This window comes from Lutjanus erythropterus, chromosome 6 (assembly GCF_056507025.1).
Source record: "Lutjanus erythropterus isolate fLutEry1 chromosome 6, fLutEry1.hap2, whole genome shotgun sequence".
NCBI lineage: Eukaryota > Metazoa > Chordata > Actinopteri > Lutjaniformes > Lutjanidae > Lutjanus > Lutjanus erythropterus.
Window position 1 is genome coordinate 26,574,094 of NC_139322.1, and position 22,079 is coordinate 26,596,172.

Below are 22,079 nucleotides of genomic sequence, written 5' to 3' on the forward strand. Positions count from 1 at the left end.
CTAATCTCTCCTTTCTGCATACCTTTATTTATTTATTTATTTTATTGATCTTATAATCACTACAAATGACTCAGTCAGAGGTCTTTAAAATCTCAGAACTGAGAGGAAAAAATCCCATAATTCAAAATGTGTTCTCATTACATTATCTATCACGACTCACACTGCTAAGGCCGTTTTTGTTTCTGTCTAGCCCTACATGGGTTAGACATGCTGGACTGACAGAAAAATATTTTTAGCCACTGTCAGTCTAATCAGGCCACAACTTTTGTCCAGACTGAAATATCTCAACACCTACCAGATGCAGATTAATAAAAAACTGTGCAGACAGTAATGTCCCCCAGAGGAAGAAGCCTACAGACTTTTGTGGTCCCCTTACTTTTCTTGAAGTGCCACTAGCAGGTTGACTTTTTTGGTTTTAGTGTCATCATCATCAAAATTTCAGTTCACCCAATACATTGATTTATGCTCAGATACCTGCCAAATTAAAAGCATACCCATCAGCCTCAGGTATAACTTGTTTTCAGTCATTAGCAAATGTTACCATGCCAACATGTCTAATGTAAAGGTTTTCCACATTGCACTTAGCCCAAAGGGCAAATGAAGCTGTTAGCCCCAGGCTAAGAAACCTCTCACACTGGCATACCCCAGAGTGGGCTATGTCCATCTTTAGCTGAGGACTTGCAGGTCTTGCTCCAGAGCAGGGTTAAAAGAGGGTTTAAAGGTGCTAGTGGGAAACGGGGCTAAAAGCTGTTAAAGAGTAGTCATGCATCATTTTGGACTGTAAACACTGTCACATGTTCAACAGACATTTAACCCAAAGCTAGTAGAAGTGCGGTACGAATTGTATATTCCTGGGCTTAAGTTAACCCTGGGTTAACAATGTGTGTGTGAAAAGGTGCTAAGTTATCCCAACGTCAACTCCACGGATACCCCTAGAAAGACCAATGTGAAAAGGTGTATTACACCTGCTAAACACCAGTCTGATTACATTGTCATTGAGAGCATGTTAGCATGCTGATGTTACCATTTAACTATGTCCGTGTGCTACAGCCTCACAGTGTGGTCACAGTCGTGTCTTTTAATCTACAGTATCTCTTTCACAAATCCACAGATTTGGTATGTTACAGTTCGTTTTTTGAGCTACCTTTTGCCCAATAGAATCTAATCTGTGACCAGAGTGGATCTCGGCTGCATTACAGTTTTGTAGTCAGACTCACTCAGTGACAGCAGCAACTGTAATGTGGTCTTCTGGTCGGCAGTTTTATAAGTTATCTGAAAAGTAGACCTGTGTAAAAAATGGAAAGTTTGTCAGATAATTTGATCTCTCGAGTTTTCAAGTCAAAGTCTGGAAAATAAAGCAGGTTGTAGAGATGATGCAGAAGTGTTGTCCTTTGGACAATCTCATGCTCTTTATAACAGCAATTGATAATTTGCCGTGTCACACCAGCTGATTTAAATATTAGATCAGTGATCACGTTGTGTAGCCTCAAAACCATAATCAGAGCATCACTCTGAAAAAGGCACTCATGACTTTGAGCCTCTCTTGCTAAGTAGTAAAAAACATTTAATACCTCATAAGCTTAAGTATCCCTGTAACATGTGCCGTTTGGTAGATGATTTTATCCAAAGCACATTAACCTAACATGTATCCTTAACATCAGCGGGATTAAAGCGTCACCCTGATGGTGTTAGTACAATGTCAACACACTGAGCTAAACAGGTCACTCACAGATAAACCAGCACTTATGTGTCACCACTCCAGCCTCATAGAAGCACTGGTCCCAGTCTGGAATGGCACAGTCCCAGTCACACTGTCAGTGAGTTAGACAGGCGCAGCGCTGAGTGCGCCCAGCTGGTGGATGGGAACACATGGCCGGACATATGGCAGAATTTGGATCTCCAGGATTTGTTGATCCAGCGGCGATGCCTTCATGTTCTGACAAAACACGACGAGGTGGAGGCTCCTCGTCAATTAGCGCCTCGCCAAATACTGTCAGAGAGTCACGAGACAAGGCCATAAGGCTGAGTACGCCAGGACACACACACACACACACACACACACACACACACACATACTGTAATAGGAAGTGACACATTCTCTGACACAAAGTTATTCATAAGTCATAAGCACATGTGCAAGTAGACGTCTTCAATTTCAGTTTGTTTCACTCACTAACACACACACACACACACACACACACACACACACACTTCATACTTATATACTTGTGAGGACCCACAGTAATATAATGCATTTCTTTGTCCGTACTCCTAAAGGCTCATTTATGCTGCACATTAGATATTTATGTGGATGGAGCCCTCAGTCCATATTCATTTTGTTTGCATGACCACCTGAATGGTCTCTGCACTCTCACAGGTGCTAGCTAGAGCTGTAAAGAGTTGTTCAGACTTTCCTCACAGGAGAACCCTTTTTGGTTCCTGCTAGAACCTTTTATAAAGGCTCCACTCGGAACCCTTTCAGAGAATTCTACCTTGAACCCAACATGTTATGTTCCAAGGGTTTTATCTAGAATCCATCGAGGGGCTTCTACCAAGAACCCCTTTATATTATGGTATAAAGAACCCTTGATGTGCGCTTGACAAAAGAGCCCTTCAAGGATTTCAACAATTCTTGAAGAATTCTTTTTTCCAAAAAGGGTTCTGTGCACAAAAATACTTACTAATAGAACCCTTAGTCTTACACAGAACCGCTAACCCAAAAAAAGGGTTATTCAGAAGCAAATGGCTCTGGGTAGAACCTCAGCCCTTTTGGAACCCTTGTTTCTAAGAGTGTGGCCATGCGTTTTGTTTTGGTTTTATTTATTGAGACTTTCAGTCAGCTGTCTTTGAAATGTTTGCCACCACTTCAATACGATGAGGATGGATGAAATTTAATATGTGGTCCCCCAAACAAAAAAAAAAATGTGTGCCAGCCACTTCCTTTTAAACAACTGTCTGGTGAGTCATGATAATCTGCAGACTTGTTTTTACTGGAGCAACCTTCCACCAAAGAGGTTTTTTAGCAATTTGTGTGAACTGAACCTTTAAACTAAACCTAATTATAACATAACACTAAAACCACGTCTTAACGCTCACACAACCCTTTGATGGACCGGAGACAAAGCCAAAAATGTCCTCACTTGGCAAAAATGTGCTTACTCTCAGAGTGTAAAACTTATATTGGTCCTTGAAAACACTGACAAACAAGAACATATGTACACGCACATAAACACACACATGTATGCTTATAAACCCACACACACACACACACACACACATATACTCTCGTAAAGCTTCACACGCATATATATACATACCGTCATCCTATATCCATAAGGTTGTCTTCCCTTTGATGTTGGGATTGAGTGACTATAATGAGGGGTCGAGGGGAGCTTTAGCAGCTTATTGTCTACTTATAACACACACATCAAAACGATGAGGTCCATCGTTGTTAGCCACGTTTCCTGATCTGCCCTAATTATGTCACTTTGCTCGCATACACGGGTGTGAGCTAATTGGGATAAATGTCCAGCTTTGTAGTTTCTCTGCCGCAGCGGTCATGTGTCAATCATCGACAGCTACTCCAGGTTTGCAGTGTTGTGTCAACAAATACCTTCTTAGTGGATAAGGCAATTTGGGCTTTTCAAAACATGTCAGCTGCAGCAGATGATCTGTCAGTGCCGTCAAATAGAAGCTTACACACCAGTTTTGAATAGCCCACCGAAGACAGAGTTCACGGTTTGGCTTCTGATTTTTTTAATACAGCAGATTTAATGTGAAATTTAGAAGAGGGATGATGTGTGCCTTTGCTCTTATAGTTAGTGTATTATCTCCAGTAGATGCTGGGTGGCACCAGAAACAGAGAGCAGTGCCAGTATGGAAGCTAGTCAAGCTGAGCCATTTACTGCTGAGGACAACATCTGCAACAAAACATATTTTAGCCACAGAAAAAAGCCCCACCTAAAAAAAAATCAATATCAGTTTAAAATATTTTTGAAATATACAAACACAGGCGAAATCATCAATTTTACCACAGAGAACGCTGGTGAATCTGAACTGTCCTTTTTAAGTCACACAATAACACATAAAAACTAACCTATCGAGGCAGCGGTTCAGAGGGAGCAATATTTAGATTACAGCAGTTTCCCCTTAGAAAAGGCTGTCTGACAGAGAGGTAAAATGGTGAAAATATTCGAAACATAGCGTCAAACTTAAACTGATGTTGAGTTTTTTTAGGTGGATAAAGTAGGTTTTGCTGCTGATCTTGTCCACAGCAATACATTGCTTAGTTTCTGTGCTGGTACTCCTCTCTGCTTCTCCAAACAGTAGTTAATGCATTGACTATCAATAAGCCCTTCATAAAACTTTTTTTTTAATGAAAATAATCATTATTATTGCCCTGGTGTTCAAAGAAAAATTTTCCCATAAATTATCAGAGCATGACAATTAATTATGTTCTGGTGATCTTGTGCAGAAGTTTACATGGACTTCCTTGTAATTTAGTATGTCTTCTAGAGTTGTGATTTTTACCAGAAATAATATTTTTTACCAGATTTGAACAGCTCTTAGGTATAGGCCATGTATTTGCAGCAGTTATCCTGCTAAAGGGTCTGATGAGGTTATCCCATAAATCTTCAAAGCCACCAAATCCGAGGAATATATGCGTTTTCTTTATACGTCATACAGAATTCATCACTCTGGCTGCTTGCTGTGCATGTGAGCCAAACATCTCTTAATTTATGCTTAATTGTATGCATTAGCGGTGCAATGCTTTGTTACATGCAGCTCGCTTTTGAAGTTAAATCAGACAAATTAGAGGTTCAAATACGCAATCATTTTCTGCATCAATTTGAAATGGTGATTACTGTCTAATGAATATGCTGAACACATGTCTACATTTTGGTGTAGATATATGTCATTTTTGAATGTGTTCCTCATTTTTAAGATTTAAGTATTCCCCCATCTGTGTTTGTAAAAAGAACAAGATGGAAAAGAGTAGTACTTTACTGTTTCTCTTCTGTTTATTCCATGTGAGCAGCGCTGCAGTAAGACTTTTATTCTTTGGTTCTTTGAGGAAAATGCTCAGAGCTCACTGTACTTTCAAATAAATTGTGAAAGAAGGATCCTGTATGCTTTAATGCAAGTTTGAACACCGCGTTGAGATGCCCACCCGAGCCTTTACATGATGTGTGCCTGTGAAAAAGGTGCATGTAGCCAGAACAGAGCCTCCTTTGTTTGCATGTCTCGGGGTCTTCCACAGCGTACGCACTGAGGTAGCAGTTTGACACAGCCAGGAGATTGCATTACACATAACATCTCTGAGCTTTTTAAAAGAGAAAACCGCTAATCAGAAACAGCTTTAAAGGGGCCGTTTACTGTATGCTTGGACACAATCTGTCCATTCAAACAAGATGTTTTCAAGGCTTTGAATGCTGTATGGTTTCTGTAGCAGATATGCATACGAGCTGCACATATGGAGCTCCCAGACGTTTTGATGATATTGATGTTTTCCAGTCGGTTCTGGATCTGTTGAGGTTTCAGCCTATATGTGCAGGAGTGTGGGTGTGTTATTTTGTTGATCAGCATTGTTTATATCAGCCCACACACACACACACACACACACACACACACACACACACACACACACACACACACACACACACACAGACACTGTGGGGATAGTTTGTTAAATGAAATATTATTAAACATCTCAATTACGATCTAAGAAATAGATTTGCTATCTATAGAACGATAAAGGATTTTTCAGCTTGTCCTCATACGAGAACACTTTTTAGTCCCAGGTAGAACCTTTTATAAAGATTCCACTGAGAACACTTTTAGAGAGTTCTAGTTGGAACCCTGCATAAAGCGTTATAGCTAGAACCACCGGTGAAAGGTTTCACCCAGAACCCAGAAATCTTTATGTTGTAATGGTTCAACCCAGAACCCTAGGGGTTTTATCCAGAACCTTCCACCCAAAAGGATATATCTAGAACAAATTCTGTGTGTTCAACTGAGAACCTTTTATATTCCAAGCGTTTTATCTAGAACCCAAGCAGGTGGTTCTACAGAGAACCTTATATGTACTCCATCTCTATCTAGAACACACTTTGGGGGTTCTACTGAGAACCTTTTATCTTTCAAGATTTTTACCATAAACCCACTCATGAGGTTCTACCAAGAACCTTTTAGTACAAAGAACTGTGGTACAAAGAACCCTGGACAAAAGAGATTTTCAAGAATCTCAACAATCCTTGACAAATCCTTTCTTCAAAAGTGGGTTCTCCACAAACAAATGGTTCTGAGTAGAACCCCAGATTTTCAGGGAGAACCCTTTTGGAATCGTTGCTTTTTGAGAGTCTGTCCTGATTGACTGAAGATGTTCTTGTGAGCCACACAGTTTTTAATCAGTCATAGAGCCCCATTCCAGAGGCCTGAAACACTGCCCACATCTCGTATTTTGTCAGTGATTCAGATACATGTAGGTCTCGTGTGTGCTCATTGACTGCTGATTAAATCAGAATATTTCTTCCAAAAATGGGGGTGGGGAACGACTCTAGCAACTGCAGCATCTTTGTCAACTGAAAATGACATAGACAGGCTCACTTGAGCACGATTTCAGACTGAATAATGCAGAGAAAATGGCAATTCAGTGTGATTATCAGGCTATCATGCACATGCATGCCAAATTTGCTGACTGCAGTGTATATTTTTGCAGCACTACAATAGCTGCATGAGAATGATCACAGCCAAACCAAAATGGTTGCCTCCAACCACACCCACACATATTCTAATTTTGTATAAAGGACAATTAGTGTTCTTCATTTGGATTCCTATCAGGCCTGATCTGTGTGAGTGATTGTGCAGACGTGTACCTCCATGTGTATTTTTGTGTGTTTTGGCTGACTTCTCCTCACCCTATAATCAGCATCATGTGCCTGCATGTTCATGCGTATATATGTATATGTGCATGCTATAGATTAGGGAAAATTAGAGACCAAAAAGAAATAGCTGGTTAGGGAGGAAGCTTGAAAGAGAAAACAAGCCGGTAGCAGGAAGAGTGTGTCTCTTCCTCTCTTGTGTCGTACTTGTTGCATTGTGTTCCTGTGCAGCAGAGGAAGCTCAGGGGCCACTGGTCTTTGGAGAAGCAGCAAGTTTCAGCCTGTTTGTGCCTCTGTGTTTTCTGTTTCCAGGTGTCTTGCTGAGCTATGTGTCTCTATCGATTTGGCCGGCTGCAAGAGAACAGTGGCTGATGGTGGAGATTAGAATAGAAACCTCACTTGTTGGATACAGGCTCTTTCTGTCTCTTTCTCCTCGTCTTTCTATGTCTGTCTGTTTATTTTGGTGTTTTTCTTAACCCTCACACTCTCTCATTCTCTGTCTTTCTCCTTCTTGCTCTGGTTGTTCACCCACGTTCACCCACCCAGCTCCTTTCTCCTGAAAATGTATGGTTCTCTCATACCTCAGCTAAACTTCATACACACATACATCCCTTCACACTCTCAATTCACTTCAGCTCAGCTCAGTGAAGCCTTACCAGAGACCGTGTATTTAATTAGAGCTTTACTGGCATTATGTTTTCATCAAAAAAGATGTTGGCAAAGCATGTGCACATACATACAAAGTGATTAGACACAGCTCATCAATTTGTTCATTAGTTGTTCTAATGCAACTTACACCTAGTAAACTGTGTTGTTTTTATTTTTCAGTAAAGCTCATTTTTGTTCTAGTTAAGCAGTTTCAAGTCTGAGCCCTGTTATACAATGTTGTCTATTCATTGCAGCTGTTGTACTGCTAGTAGCCACATTCACACCAGGATTGATGCTGATCAATAAATGTAACATTTGTTTTTGAAACCTAAAAACATGTGGTTGAAGTTTATATTTTCATTTTGATCCTAGAAAAGACCATGTGACTTATCGGACTTGTGTATAAAAACACAAGTAGCCAGATAGTCATCTTAGTGTGTATTTACATACATACATTTAATTTGAACTCATGTTTATACGATTTGAAATGGCAATTTAGGTTGATCTTGCTTGAAACTGACTTATCTAAATACACTGATTAAATTACAAAAGACGAATAATATGAAATTAATTTATGCTTATCAATGAGGTGAGTAATACTGAAAGGTATAATTTGAGATTTGGGAAGAGTGAGATGAAAATATTAATCCTACTGTGTATATGTTAAATGTGAATCTGGGACCAACAGTCTAGTAGCTTAGATTAGCATACAGACTGGAAACACAGGGGAACAAGTAGCTCTGGCCTAAGATTAAAAAATAAATCAACAATTCTTAAGTTCACTAATGAATCTTGTTTGTTAAAGCTAATCAGTGTTCAACTCCACACCAGCACAATTCTTTTATTACTTTATTGCGATGACTAAGAGTCCATTATCACAGACAATTTTTTCTTACGAGTATATTGCAAAGTTTTAGCTTTTTTTGTATAAATGAAATTGATAGATAAAAAGAAAGAACACCACAAAGATTGATACCACTCTTGTGTCTGACAGCTGGAGCCAGCAGCTGGTTATCAGCTTAGCATAAAGACGGGGGACGCAGCCTAGATCCTAAGGTTAAAAAATCTTTTTACCAAGAACTCTAAAGCTCACTAATTAACACTTTATATTAATGACAGTTAACCAGTTGCTGGCTGTAGCTTCATATTTAGAATACATAAATGAAATTGGTATTTTCTCTTTGAATATGATTGTTCCAAAGATTTGTCTGTTTAAAATGAGAAAAAGAAAGAGTAACTATGTTACAAGCAGTTGAAATGATAATGTTTTGTTAATTATGCATTAATAGAAATCCAGATGTTGTTTGGCCTGATGTGACACCTCACTCCGTCTTTCCCTCTCTCCCCCTCCCTCCCTCTCTGAGGCAGAGACACCTCAGTACACCCTGGCACCGCACACCCAATGTGGGCGATGCTGATGTGAAAAGGCACCGTTACTTAACAGTGACTCACAGTGCACCATTATACCCCCACCACCACCACAACTGCAACACTCTCCTCACTTCACAACACTCCCCCTCCCCACCAGACACACACACACACACACACACACACCCCTTCACTTCAGTGATGGTGTTTCTCTTTCTATTCTCTCCTTGCATCCTTTCCCTGCAAGAAAAAGTTAGGGGGACATTTGAGACAAAAGGATGAAAAAATTGAAAATTGAGGGTCTGACGCCAACACACATCTCACTTCCTCTTTGAGGCTGCGCGGAGCCGCTGGCAAGGTCGCGAGAATGAAGTAGAGATACATATTGTACGGTATTTAAATTTCAAGAGAGCGTACGATTTCAGGATTCAGACTGAAAACAGTTTTTTAGCTCTAAACCAGCACTGGGGCATCAATATCTGAAAACAATGCTGGAGGAACATCAGAGGAGCATCAGCACAACATCCACACCCATGCTGGGGGGGGGGGGATTGTAAGTTACAGTTGTAACCAGGAATCAGTCGTTCTTTATGTAGGTCAGTCCATGTCAGCCAATAAGTCCAATTACCATCAGCCTCTGAAAGAGAACAAGCTATGACCTCTGCTCTGCTTTCATGGGTCTGAAATGGATGGAGTGGATGTAGTCTTTGGCAGAGTGCAGATTTTATTTATTGAGAATAGGGAGATATTAGTGAGTCTAGAGTAAACAGCAGGTTGAAAAAGAGGGAAACGTCAAAGACAGGAATCCATGGTGATTCGAGAAGTCGACGTTTCCCTTGTTCGAAGAATATCAAAAGTCTCAAAATCAAAATCTTTTCATGACGTCTGTTGATATCGGAGGCTTTAAAGAACATCAAAACGACCCACTGTCCCACTCTTTTTTGGCATACTCCCTCGGTCCCTCCTCAAAATACATAGCCCGCAGAAAAAGCAGAAACGCAGCACTCCCCCCCCACCAAAAAAAAAACAGCAACTTATCAGCAGCCAGAGTGCACTCAATGATTCATACACTCTTTTAAGAGAACTTGAAACCTTGGCTCTATTTCGGTCCCGGCCTCTCTCTCTGTATATGCTGCACGACGGAGCAGAGGGATTTAGTGGGACTAAGTAGTTTGATATTTCTATTGGTTTTCTGCGTGTATTTTCACCCTCTCTTTTCCCTCTCTCTCAGTGATCTTTCTCATCATATGGAGACCAAGGTCATGGCTGATTGAAATATAATAGAAGTGTAGACATCTGGCCTAATACTGTGGGAAGTTAAATCTATTTTAATGGCCCCTGCCGCAGTGGATTCTCTCTGATGCACTCTTGCGCTTCACTGACAGTAAATCACAATGTTCTCTTATTACCCTGACTGGAATGAGGGCATAGAGAAAGAACAATGAGGGATCCACATCATTTGTTTTCACCCCTCCCTTGCTTTTTCCTCTCCTCTCCGCTCCTCCTCTCCTCCCCTCTCCACTCCGTTTGCGACTCATAAAGCAAGGGGCTTAAAGAGAGTGACATCATGAAAATAAAAATAAAGGGGATTATGGGCGAGCTATTGTGCCATATGTGATTACTGGGGCTTCCATGTTCCCTTGGGGGGGATGAGTGACTACGAGACAACATATTTTATTTATTTATACGATTCTCTCTAATGAATAAGAATAGGAAATGTGGCTGAGACCACAGTATTGCCCCCCTGACACAAAAAAACGCAAAAGAAAACACAGCCCTTGGTCCAAACATTGGAGGAAAAATATGTAAGGCCCTAGTGTTCAAAGATGAGTACTGCAGTCCAAATAGTGAATTGGAGCCATAAACAGTATATTAAATTGGTTGAATCCCTGTTTAATATACGATCCATGGCTGAAGCAAATCATTTTCCCCTGCCTCCTCCTCTCTACACTCGAAGCTAAGGCAGGTTGCCTGAAGGCTACAGGGGAAAAGCACAGCGCAAGACGAGCACAACATTATATTTTGACACTGACAAGTGATGATGAGTCCTACATTGTAAATTAATCAGCTGTTTTTAACTGCCAGTTGTCTGTCAATGTAAAGCTAAGCCTGTTATGCTGAAAACAAAACCCCACTGCTCAGAAAATATACACTCTGGAGTTGGTGTTCAGTGACTACCTGCCTTTCTGCCAACCAGACCCCATTAACATTTTGTTTAATGTAACGTTATACACCTACTCCTTTTTAAAAGATTGTTTGTGATTTTTTATGAGTCTTAAACAGATATCTTCTCATTCAGTGAACATTCAGCATTAGTTTTAACTCTTAGTAAGTGTGACTGGGGCAAACAAAAATGGTTACTCCTGCCCAGAATGGAAATGGAAAGAATTTTCTATTACTGCAAAGATCAGACATGTGATTTGGTTTTTTTTTTTGTTTGTTTGTTTTTTGTTTGTTTGTTTTGTTTTGTTTTGAATGAACTGACATAAATGTGTGGCCCCTTTTCACACCTTTTCAAAATGCTTCCTTTTGCAGCTATGTTTTTTAGAGTTCAGGTACAATCCAGCACAGGTCCAGCCACATCTGCAATGGAGAGTCAGGTCCTTTTTACCCACCTAAATGAGATCCATTTTGATGTGACATTTGAGAGAATTACCAGTGCATGGGGGAGCAGGGAAGAGGTTAGCTCCCTCCTTTGCCATTGGTTGAAGCGTACCACAGCCCACCTTTAGTGACGGACGGTACGAATGACCCTGAGCTACTATCGGTCATGGTGAAAACCCTCCTACCCAGCCCCTCCTTGCACACTTCACTTATCCCAGTTCTGTCTTGCTGTCAGTCAGCCCAGTGGGTCTGCTATTCCATTCTCCTTCTATTGTACCGCTGCTCCTCTTGATACATCACCCAAATGGAGTTCCTCGTCGTCTCAGAGTCAGGTCAGATAGCCTTTGTGGACCCGGCAGACCACTGCAGTAATGGTCACCTGGCGCAGTACACACCTCAGCAGCATTCAACACCGGCTGATGATGAGTTTGATTTCTGCCCTTTCTCTTCGCTCTGCAAGGTTGATCTTTGAAGGTGAATTTTGAAATTCCCCATAAGATGTTTTAAAGATTTACTGTTGCCATCCGTCTATCTGGAATACACAGAGTGGACGTGAAGACCTTTATGTATGCATGGCCAGCTGTTGTTTGTCGCCCAAACCATGCTGCTCTGTCATTTTTTTCACAAAGTAGCATATGGCTGGATGACTTTCCATAGGACACTGTACACTCATTCAAAGTTATGTGGTTTTATGACGCAAAAGAGTTCACTGTAAAAATGAACAATTTGTTTTAACAGAAATCTGTAACATATTTACTGTAATAAATCATAAAATGACCGTGATGTGTCATTGGAGATCAAGAAAACATGTTATGCTGAAATACTCATTCCTCTGACCACGATGATACAGCTGCAGTGTGCATCTTTGAAATTTCTATTCCAGGCTAGAATAACTTTAATGCCGAACGTTCACCAAATTAGTCAGTGTCTGCTTATGAGTTGTTAAAAAATCTTTTAAAAAATTATCTTGTAGAAGGAGTAGATAAAATAGATTAAATAGGATTTCAGCCTATTTAATAAACCATCTATTGCTCCAACTCGCTGTTTTGACTGCAGTACTCATTTTTGCGCACGCAAGTGGACTAAAATTTGAAAAGACAAGCTGAGGAAAAAATTTGAAGAAACATACTTACATACATAAATAAACGTGATATTCTCATTTTTAAGAGTCAGTTCTGTATTGCATATGACAATTTTAAATTTATAAAATGCTAAGAGTAAGGCGAGAGTTTTCATTATATATGTTTTCTTCAAACTATAAAAAAAGAACTGTGATTTTAACTTTAAAGGAAAATGCTGGGAAGTTTGCTAATATGGTGATCATGTTTCTTTAGAAACTCAATTTAATGAGTGGATTGAACTGTGTAGAATTCATTCATTCAACTCATTATTTCAAGAAGAATTTGTGTTTATGAGTTCTGAAATTAATGAATAAAACTTCACTAAATTCCTCACTGATTTCTTACATTGTTGAGTGTTTTTGTTTTCTCTTTTAGTTATTTCCAAAACCTGTTTCATATCAGAGGAAGCATATTGAGTGTGTCAGTCACTGAAGCTGCAATAACAAAGTCCATCAAAGACAGACAGCTCTTGTCTTTGGACAATTTGCCCCCCATCAGCCATGACAGGCTCTCTGTTGTAACTGTGCACCGTTTTCATTCTCCTCCCTTTGACGAACACATCATTGTTCCCAGATGAGCTGTCTTCCACTAAACACCTCATAGGCCACGAATGACTCCATCACCAAGCTAATGACTTTGTCTCATCTTCCCAGCCATTTGTGTCAAGAAAAATTTTAGCTCCGCTGATTAATTTGTTTCCACTTAAGATAACTTAATAAAAGATAACTTGACAAGGTGGAGATATGTTCGGTTGCAGAGAATTTTCAACCTGCAAGTTTACATGTAAAAGGAGAAGGTTCAGCCGTTTCTGTAGCTTTGCCTGCCAAACTACTGCTGCAGCGTGCAGACCTATCCTAGACTTACAAGTCAGTCTATAAACACTTTGCTCTGTAGAGAATGAGGACAGTCGCACAGCTTTTGTTGCTAAAATTGGGTGGAAACAATTAAAGAGTTAAAAAAAATAACTGCATTGCAGAACCAATTCAAAGTCTTCAGGGCCTACCACGCAGAAGTTGTGTGTCTACTACTGAAGAGAAATGGGGAGAGTGTAGTTCCTGGGTAAGGCATGTGCTTGAAAAAATGTAAGGGCCCAAGGTTTGTTAGCAGCTAAACTTTCACTAAAATTGTGAATTTACCATCCTCTGAGCATTTAAATATGTCTATGCTGAGTCCACAGACGAAGCAGAGGACAGTTTTTAAACCAGGAAAAGGTTTACATGCAAGGGAGAGGACTAGAAACAACATCTTTGTGTACCTGACTTTCTTAACAATACATTCATAACATATTTTGCACAATAAAGCATGAATGATCATGTAGTTGCCAATAGTGTTTTTACACCAAAATTAGCATGTATATGCAAGTAAACTGGCTAAAACTAAACAACTGACTCCTTTGTCACTGCCAGTATACGAGTTTGTCTTTCTGTATTTGTCATGTTCAACATCACAAACATCAAAAACTAAGACTCAACTCATGTCTGTGCAGGAGACTAAAGTTTTGTGATCAGTACTTTTGTAGCTTCTACCTGAATCTATTTACTTTTCATATTCCAGCTTCAGCTCCGTAAGAGTCAAGTGACTGCTAATGAAAACTCAACATTTCCTGATTTTGCTGCTTCATAATAAAAGCTTTTAAATAACAAAATAATGGATTTATTGAATGTTTATTCAGCGTTTTACAGCCGCTTGACTCAAAGTGCATCATGAGTTACATACACCTTCACGAGAGTAGAATGTTTGTAATTGAGATGGAAATCCCTGCCACACTGGGCTGATGTGCAGAGTCAAAAAGAGTCAACCCACACCAGCACGTGTATGGAAAAGAGGGAAAAGAGTCAAAGAAGTTAATGACAGAGGCAACAAGCCTTCACTGCCAACATTTATGACTGACTGGAAGTGTGTGGTGGTGGCTGCCTCTGCAGAGACCCCGCCCTCTTCCTGTATTTCCTCATTTTTCTCATGATTTTGTTGTGCTAAGTACACTTTACCAACCCAAAACGTTGATATTTTATGTTCTGGCAAATCATATGGATTCTGCTTTTAATAAACGGGCATTGATCAAGTAATTTCAGATCAGAAAAGGTGTAAAACAAGTCTATGAATGTGACAAAGAATTGGTGACAACAGATTTTGATAACTACAAAAAAAGAATACAAACACAATGTAGTACTGCTTTCTTTTTAACCTTTAAACATGGTTTGCATTGAGTAGTTCGCATTTATCCTGTGAAATATTAGAACAACAGTTACTTTCCAGTTATTTCCAGTGCTATCTACCTTTCAGAGCAAGAAGAAACCTTTATTTCCCTCTCATCTCTATGTAGCATTAATTAAGCTTTGCAGTTAATTATGTAGGACTCAGTGTCATTAGTTCCACTGAGCCTGTCACACCTCAATGGTTTATTCATTCAAAAGTGCAAATGTAAATAATTGTATCTTAGGTTCAAAGCAAACAAGAAGTATAGTTAAAAGCATGCTTCAAATTCTCATTGAAAACCAGTTTTTAATGTATGTTTTTGTTTTAAGTGATCTTGCAGTCGAACATCAGAAGTCATACACACTCTTCCATAGATAAAAAATCAACACTGTTCCCACAGGGAGAATCATCTTCCTGTTTTTCTTTCAAGGAAGCAGGGTCTGCTTTATGTATGATAATAGTCAATATGCCTTGCAGCAATATCTCACATCTATAAACTATGTTAAAGCAATATGGTGTTTTGATGTCAAATCACAACTGATATACAAAAGAAGCTTGGTGCTATCGAATACAGAACTGATGTGTAGATTCTTCAAAGATCCAAAGTAGCGTCCTTGTCTAGAAAAATGACAGATTTGCTTAAATTTCACCTCTGGAGGGAGGCAGGATGGGTGAAGGTTAGTGAGAGAAGGCTGAATCAACATTTGGCGTTTCTTTCTGACCCCTCTCTCTTTTATCCACTCTCCTCCATGTCCTGAAAGACAGTATATTTATGAATTATTTATCTATGTTTGAAAATATTAAACTTGTGATGTCCTTGTCCCGTGTCTTATCTTCAAGGGCATCATAAGAAGCTGTAAAGAAAAAAAATCACCAAAGGGATGGAAGGCACGGTCGTAAAGTAGCCTCTGACAGCATTTAAATCTTGGTATTGAACATACCTCAACATGTTAAATTACTCATTCTTACTGAACAAGCCTCTCTTTCTCTTTTATTCCCTCTTAACATTGATCAGAAAAGGTTGTACCCCAGCACAAACTATGGCTTATGACCCTTTATAACCACCGGTGCCTATCCTGCTGCGTACATGTATATCTCTGTGTATTCTCTGTCTATTGCTGAATTTTAAGAGTTTTGCAAAGTTCTGCAAAGATAAACCTTGCAAAAGATATATCTTCTCAAAAACAATTTCATCATTATTTTTTGTTCTAATGTTTAAAGTCAACATATGTTAAAGTTTTCCTGACAAGGACCCGTAGTTTTTGTGTGAATTACAGCATTGATTTCCTCATTCTTTGCCCATGATGGTCTCCTAACCATAACATAGCATTTTCTTGGCCTACAACTAACCAAACTTTAACCATAGCGCTCGAAGATGAGAAAACAGTCATTTAATCATTTTTGTGGTGTGTTGGGTCAGAGAATGCTCATGTGTTGTTTTGAAAGGCAACGGCAAACCGGCATTTTTTCATTTTTATCTGAACTTCACAAGAAAATAAACATAATTTTGTGTAGTTGAAATGTTTTTCTTGTCGGCTGTCATATTTTTATGTCATCTTGCAAACCCTCAATTTCTTTTTTACACAGGGCCACAACTTACAATACTTTTCATTATCAATTAATATGCTGATTATTTTTCTCATGAATTGATTAATGTCATTGTTAAAGTCATTATCCCAGTTTTCCAGTGTGCAAGGTGACATCTTCAATTATTTTTTGTTCACAAACATAGAGACACTTTATTATTATGCACTAGTATCACACACATTCAAAGCTAGCCTGTGTGGAACAGACCAATTGCCCAGGCCTTAGCCTGTATTGCTTCTTGCAGATTCCTGAGAACTGCTCATCCAAACTCAACGCTGCGCCTGCCTGGAACCTGAGCAGAACACCTGCCATGATATAGTTGCACTCACTAGCAAAATATATGTGTCATTTGGATGCAAAAGCTCATGAAAAACAAAGCAAACTTATTGGATGGTGATGACCAGAACACAATTAGAAATTCAACTTAATAGCAAACATATAATAAGAGATGATCATCTGGCTGCTGTCACTGCTAAGAACGTGATCTTTGGGACCAGGCTATTTCTGGAAACAAAAGCATTCGTCATAAAAGGAACATCTCTGATTCTTGAAGCTTTTCTCTTAGCCAAACATAATGGCAAACTTTTGCAGACCTTGATACAATATCACATCTCCTGTCTTTCCAGTCTCTCTTTCTTAATCTGTTCTTGAATGTACTGTATTTAGTGACAGAGAGCGATCTGTAACCAGCATGCCATTCAGCAGTGTAGTAGTTAAAAGGGATCCCCTCTTAATATACTATTGTAAGGCACTACTAATGAACTTATAAGAACTTGCACCTGCAGTCACCTCCTGGTTTGTCTGTGGTTTGTTTAATGTATGAATACTTAGACAGATGCCATGTTTCATAAAGCCAGGAATAGATGCACAAACCAGTCAGATTTGTTTTTATGTTTTATTGAATTAAACCTAGTGCTTACAGTATGCTTGTTAACAATAATAACAAATGACAACAATAATAAACGTCAGACAAACGAAGAGACAGACATTTGTAAAACCTTTATCGTGGGAAAAGGAATTGTCAGTGATAATATTTCTGAGCAAGCACCGAGCAAGGAGACTGAGTGTTATGGGAAGAGAAAATAGCACATCACCCCCTGATAGTAAACATACTCCCTTTTATTATTATTATTTTCTCCCTAATGATAGTGCACATTATGAGACTTTTATCCTATCTTCAAGCACCAGTTCTGTTAGTCGGGACATTGTAGCGGCTCCTCGTCGTTTCTTGCCATTTGTTTGCTAAAATTATTTGTTTGCAAGATGAATTGCTGCACTGGCAGGCGAGATGACAGCCTACACGAAGATGATATTGAATTGATTTCTGAAATGTTGCAGAACGGACTAGTTGATGTGTACCACGAGACATGAATAATAAAAATTCTATTAAAAAGCTCTTGAATGGCTGACACTGGAATATTATTTGTGATGATTAATTTTCTTCAGTCATTATAAAGGGGAGTTGGCATCAGATTGCCTCTGACAAAATTGCTTTTCATTCCCTTGTGAATACCCCCAGTATGCTTTTTGAGAGCACAAAACCATATTTCTCAGCGCAATATTATGTCAAGATAGGCCCTGGAAAAGACAACCACAGGCTCTGCTCATGTATCACCTTATTAGTGCCATAAAATCTGTGCTGCTTTACCTGCTGCGGGTCATTTGGACACAGTGGATACATTTCATGATGAGGAATGTGAGGTTTGTTTAGTCCAGTTTCTTATTTATTTCTAAAACACATGATTGGCATTATAATTATAAGATTATAAAATGCCCATTAAGTGAGTGTCAGTGGTGTTTTTCCACTTAATGAATTTGATTAACTGTATTTTAAAGGCGCGCAGGCTGACAGTATGTCTTTTAAGCTGTCAAGATTTCTGAAGCAAATTACTCTGTACAGCAGCTGTTGTTGTTGTCTATCTCTAATTAATTTGCTGTGTATGTTTGTGTTGAATTAATTCTTTACACTTTTGTGAGCGCAACAATTTGCATTTCTAATTATTTTTGTTTTCAGCAAAAAGCAGCCTGAATTAACTGCTGTCTGCTGCAAACACAAATCTGAACAACAAAAAAAAAAAATCAACAGGTGCATTTAAAAGCCAATTATGAAGCTTTTTAATTACTCAGGATCAACATTTGTTAGCTGTTTCTCTCAGCGACTTGTATTGAACTTCAGTTTGTCATTTAAGTGTTGTGTAGCAGCAAGACTGTGTGATGGGCACATCTTTCTCAGAGATTCATGTGTGAAAACCAGCTCCTTATTTTCACTTTATTCACTTTATAACTAAATGTGATACTGTTTTGAGACACAAGTGCAATGTTTTTATATTGTTGTGTTGTGTTCTGATTCTAAGTTACATATTTAAGTGTCTCCCTTTGACCTTTAACCCCTTTGACCCCTGGCATTTTGATATACATTGAGGACATAGTATCCACGTGCAGCCCTGAAATTGTATCAAAACTTAGTAATGATAATAATTGTGAACTTAATTTTTATGCAGAAAGTTTACAAAACCCTGTACATTAATTCATACATGATAAAAACAGTGCTGGACAGAAGTATGTGTCAAAAAAGGAAAAATAGTCTGCACACTAGATAATGCTCCCGTGAACATTTATTCCTATACCAGCATGTAGTATAGGAATATCATCAGCTGACATGAAGAATAAGAGCTTGTGCACAAAATGTCACATTGTGGTGTAGGAATTAATGTTCATGGTAGCATTATCTGGTGTGCAGACCCCGTTTTTCCTTTTTTTTTAAAACTTGATTTGTATAGCACCTTGAATGCAGCCCAAAGAGTTTTACAACAAAGAAATCACATTTACTAAAGTGCTTTATACAAAAAGGACATAGAATGAACATGAAAACTGGGAAATAATGCCATAATTAATGGAAAATAAGATGGGAAATAAAACTCACTTGATAATAACAGTAAGAAATAAGATAAAAATGAGAATAGCATTGCATCAAAACAGACATAGACTTAACATAAAAACAGGGCTAGAATTAATGTAAAATAGGATGTATTATAAAACCCAGCTGATAATACTGGTAAAAAGAAAAATAAACATAAGAATTAAAAAAAACAATAGATAGAATTCATAATAATAAAATAGTTAAAATAGGTTATATAGAATGCATTAAATCAAGAAAAAAGCATTTTAATAGAAGTGCAGCAGTGTGTAATTGTGAAGCAAACTGTAAAAAAGAGTTTCAGGGCTGGACAAAGACTGTCACTGCTAGTTGAAGATCCAGCATGTAAGATTTAGAGGGATTTGTTGGCAGAATATAGCAGAAAGGTTCTCCAACATGCTTGAAAGAGATGTGTGAGAGGGAGGAGTTTGCAGATTTGTGCTTTCTTTAAAAATATTTAGCAAATTGGCCTCCTTGATATCTAAAGGTATTGAGGCATAATTCAGGGTTGCATTCCCAATTTTCTTTTGGCTGTTTCTGGTAAATGAGTAAAGGTTGCACCCTTTCTAAAAAACGTTTTCTTTCTTTTTTCTGCATTTCCAGAGCTATTCCAGTCAGGGCAGAGGCAGCAGCGGAGGAGGAGGAGGAGCAGGGGATGAGGACTACGAGATCCCCCCCATCACACCCCCGAACCACGCCGACCCTTCCCTGCTGCACCTCATGGAGCATGAGTCAGGTTACCCCTTCCACTCCCTGCCTCACAACGGCCTGCTCAACACCTACTCCTACCCCGAGCTGCCTGCCCTCATGATGTCCAACATGCTGGGTCAGGACACCCACCTCCTCTCGGGGCCTATGCACTCAGTGAGTACTACCTTTTTTTTTTTTTATCAGTCCCTTTTTAGCTGCGGCCCTCTGTGATAGTGCAAGTCAAGCGCTGTGGTAGGCTATTAGTCTTTGCGGTTGGAAGGCTGGAAGTCAGCGCAGAGAACAATTTCTCTGAAGGTTTCACATGTTAGTGTCACAGAGAGTTCAGTCTTTTGGAAATGTTTCCAAAAATTGATCTTATGATACTCTGTCGAAGCCATAAACTCATATGAAAAGCAATGAAACAGCAAAATGACTAATTCTTCAACGTGCCACACTCAATAGTCTCAGATCTTTTTTTTATTGTAGCAAAGTGTTCGTCTATTAGAGTGATAATTAGCCCGGTTAGAGGCCAAGGAAGCTGAGACAGTGAAGTCTGAGCGAGGCCAGGGTCTATACATGCAACATTTATAGATACAGAGAGCTGCCGCCTCCTTAACACCCAGACCTTTGCAGCAGAGCTCCTTTAATATCTATTCAGCTGCACAACTCAAAGATTTCATTGCCTCAAAGTGAGCTAAGAAAGGGAGCAAGAAACTCGGCGCTGCACATTTTCATTCGTTATGATCGGCAAAAAAAGGAACAGGGAGGGATTGGAAGGGGGGTTCGAAGAGAAAATCTTGACGAGGAGGGGTGGGGGTATTCCTTGTCAGCTACTTTTTATTTTCAAAAGGATGTTGAGGACCCCTGCCCCCCCCTCCCCAACCTACAGTAAAGGGACTTTTTCTTGTGTTAAACATGCTTCACACTGAACATGTAAACACCCCTGGCGAACACATTCAAATGCTTTAATCATAGGATCGAACCAGATGAATTATAGATGGCCTGCGCGGTGAATTATTCAACGTTATATACTTTCATCTGACATAAATATTACTTTTTTCTCTCTCTGCCCTCCATCATGAATATTTATGCTTTAATGTGAGCATCCGTGGCATTTATCCTCCGTTAATCAGGTCTTATGTGATTTTCAGAATCAAACTGCATAAGTTGCAGGCTCCTTTTTTTTTTTTTTTTTTCCGTGGGTGGTAGCTAAGGCCTCCATTAAAGCCAGTCTTCAGGATTAGGTCACAATCTATTGGCTACTGTGCTGAATGTGCTTGGTGTAGGAGAAAGATGCTGTTGACTGGAGCATTTACAGTCAATCTGCTTTTCAGTCCAGATAGCTGGAAACCTGTACAATAATTTGGATGGGTTGATTTTAGTAGAAGACTAGGTCACACTTTATTCTACAGTGGACTAATAAGACATAGTAAACCATAACCATACAGATAGTGTTAAACCATTTATTAAACCCTATCATGGTGATCTAAACAGACAGATCCATTTTACTCCTCATGCTTAATATAAAATGAAACATGAGCTCAGTGCTCTCAGACGTATATATCCTCTGCTTTGTGGAAACTAATTGTTGCTGGTTTCATATTGCTAACCCATTCTTCAACACTTAAACACTGACCAGCCAACAGCAACCTCAAAGGGTTAAATCTCTGACTGACTCAAAGTTCAATTTCATATTTGAATGATGGCAATTTAAAGGGTCACATTTGTGCTGTATGCAGTTTTCCGGGGCTATTCAATAAATATGTTTTATTTATTATTTTCTCATGGCCCTAGCTTGATGAGCAGGAACAGCTACATGTAGCAGTTTATTTACTGTATTTCATTTACTACTTTTATAAGCAGTGTATATATATATATATATATATATATATATATATATATATATATATAAACATATATACAATACTGCCAAAATAAAACTTGTGATGTGCATTGTTCTTGGAAATAGGACTCATGATATAGAATCTCAAGAAGGGTATGATTCAGTCAACTTTTTCTTGCGGTCTAGTGTTACAAAAGTGTTATAAAAGTGTTAAAAAGTCTCAA

The 22,079-nt window shown here is 39.0% G+C and overlaps 1 protein-coding gene across 3 annotated transcripts in view; it reads left to right on the forward strand.

The window, feature by feature from the left end:
• The window catches only part of LOC146325411 (TOX high mobility group box family member 2-like), a 114,915-nt gene that overhangs the window by 58,301 nt on the left and 34,535 nt on the right, over nt 1–22,079 (forward strand). For all 3 annotated transcript variants that reach the window (XM_084721427.1, XM_084721426.1, XM_084721428.1), the window contains one exon: nt 19,926–20,186. In XM_084721427.1, the coding sequence (XP_084577553.1) occupies nt 19,926–20,186 (261 nt within the window). The remainder of the gene's footprint in view (nt 1–19,925; nt 20,187–22,079) is intronic.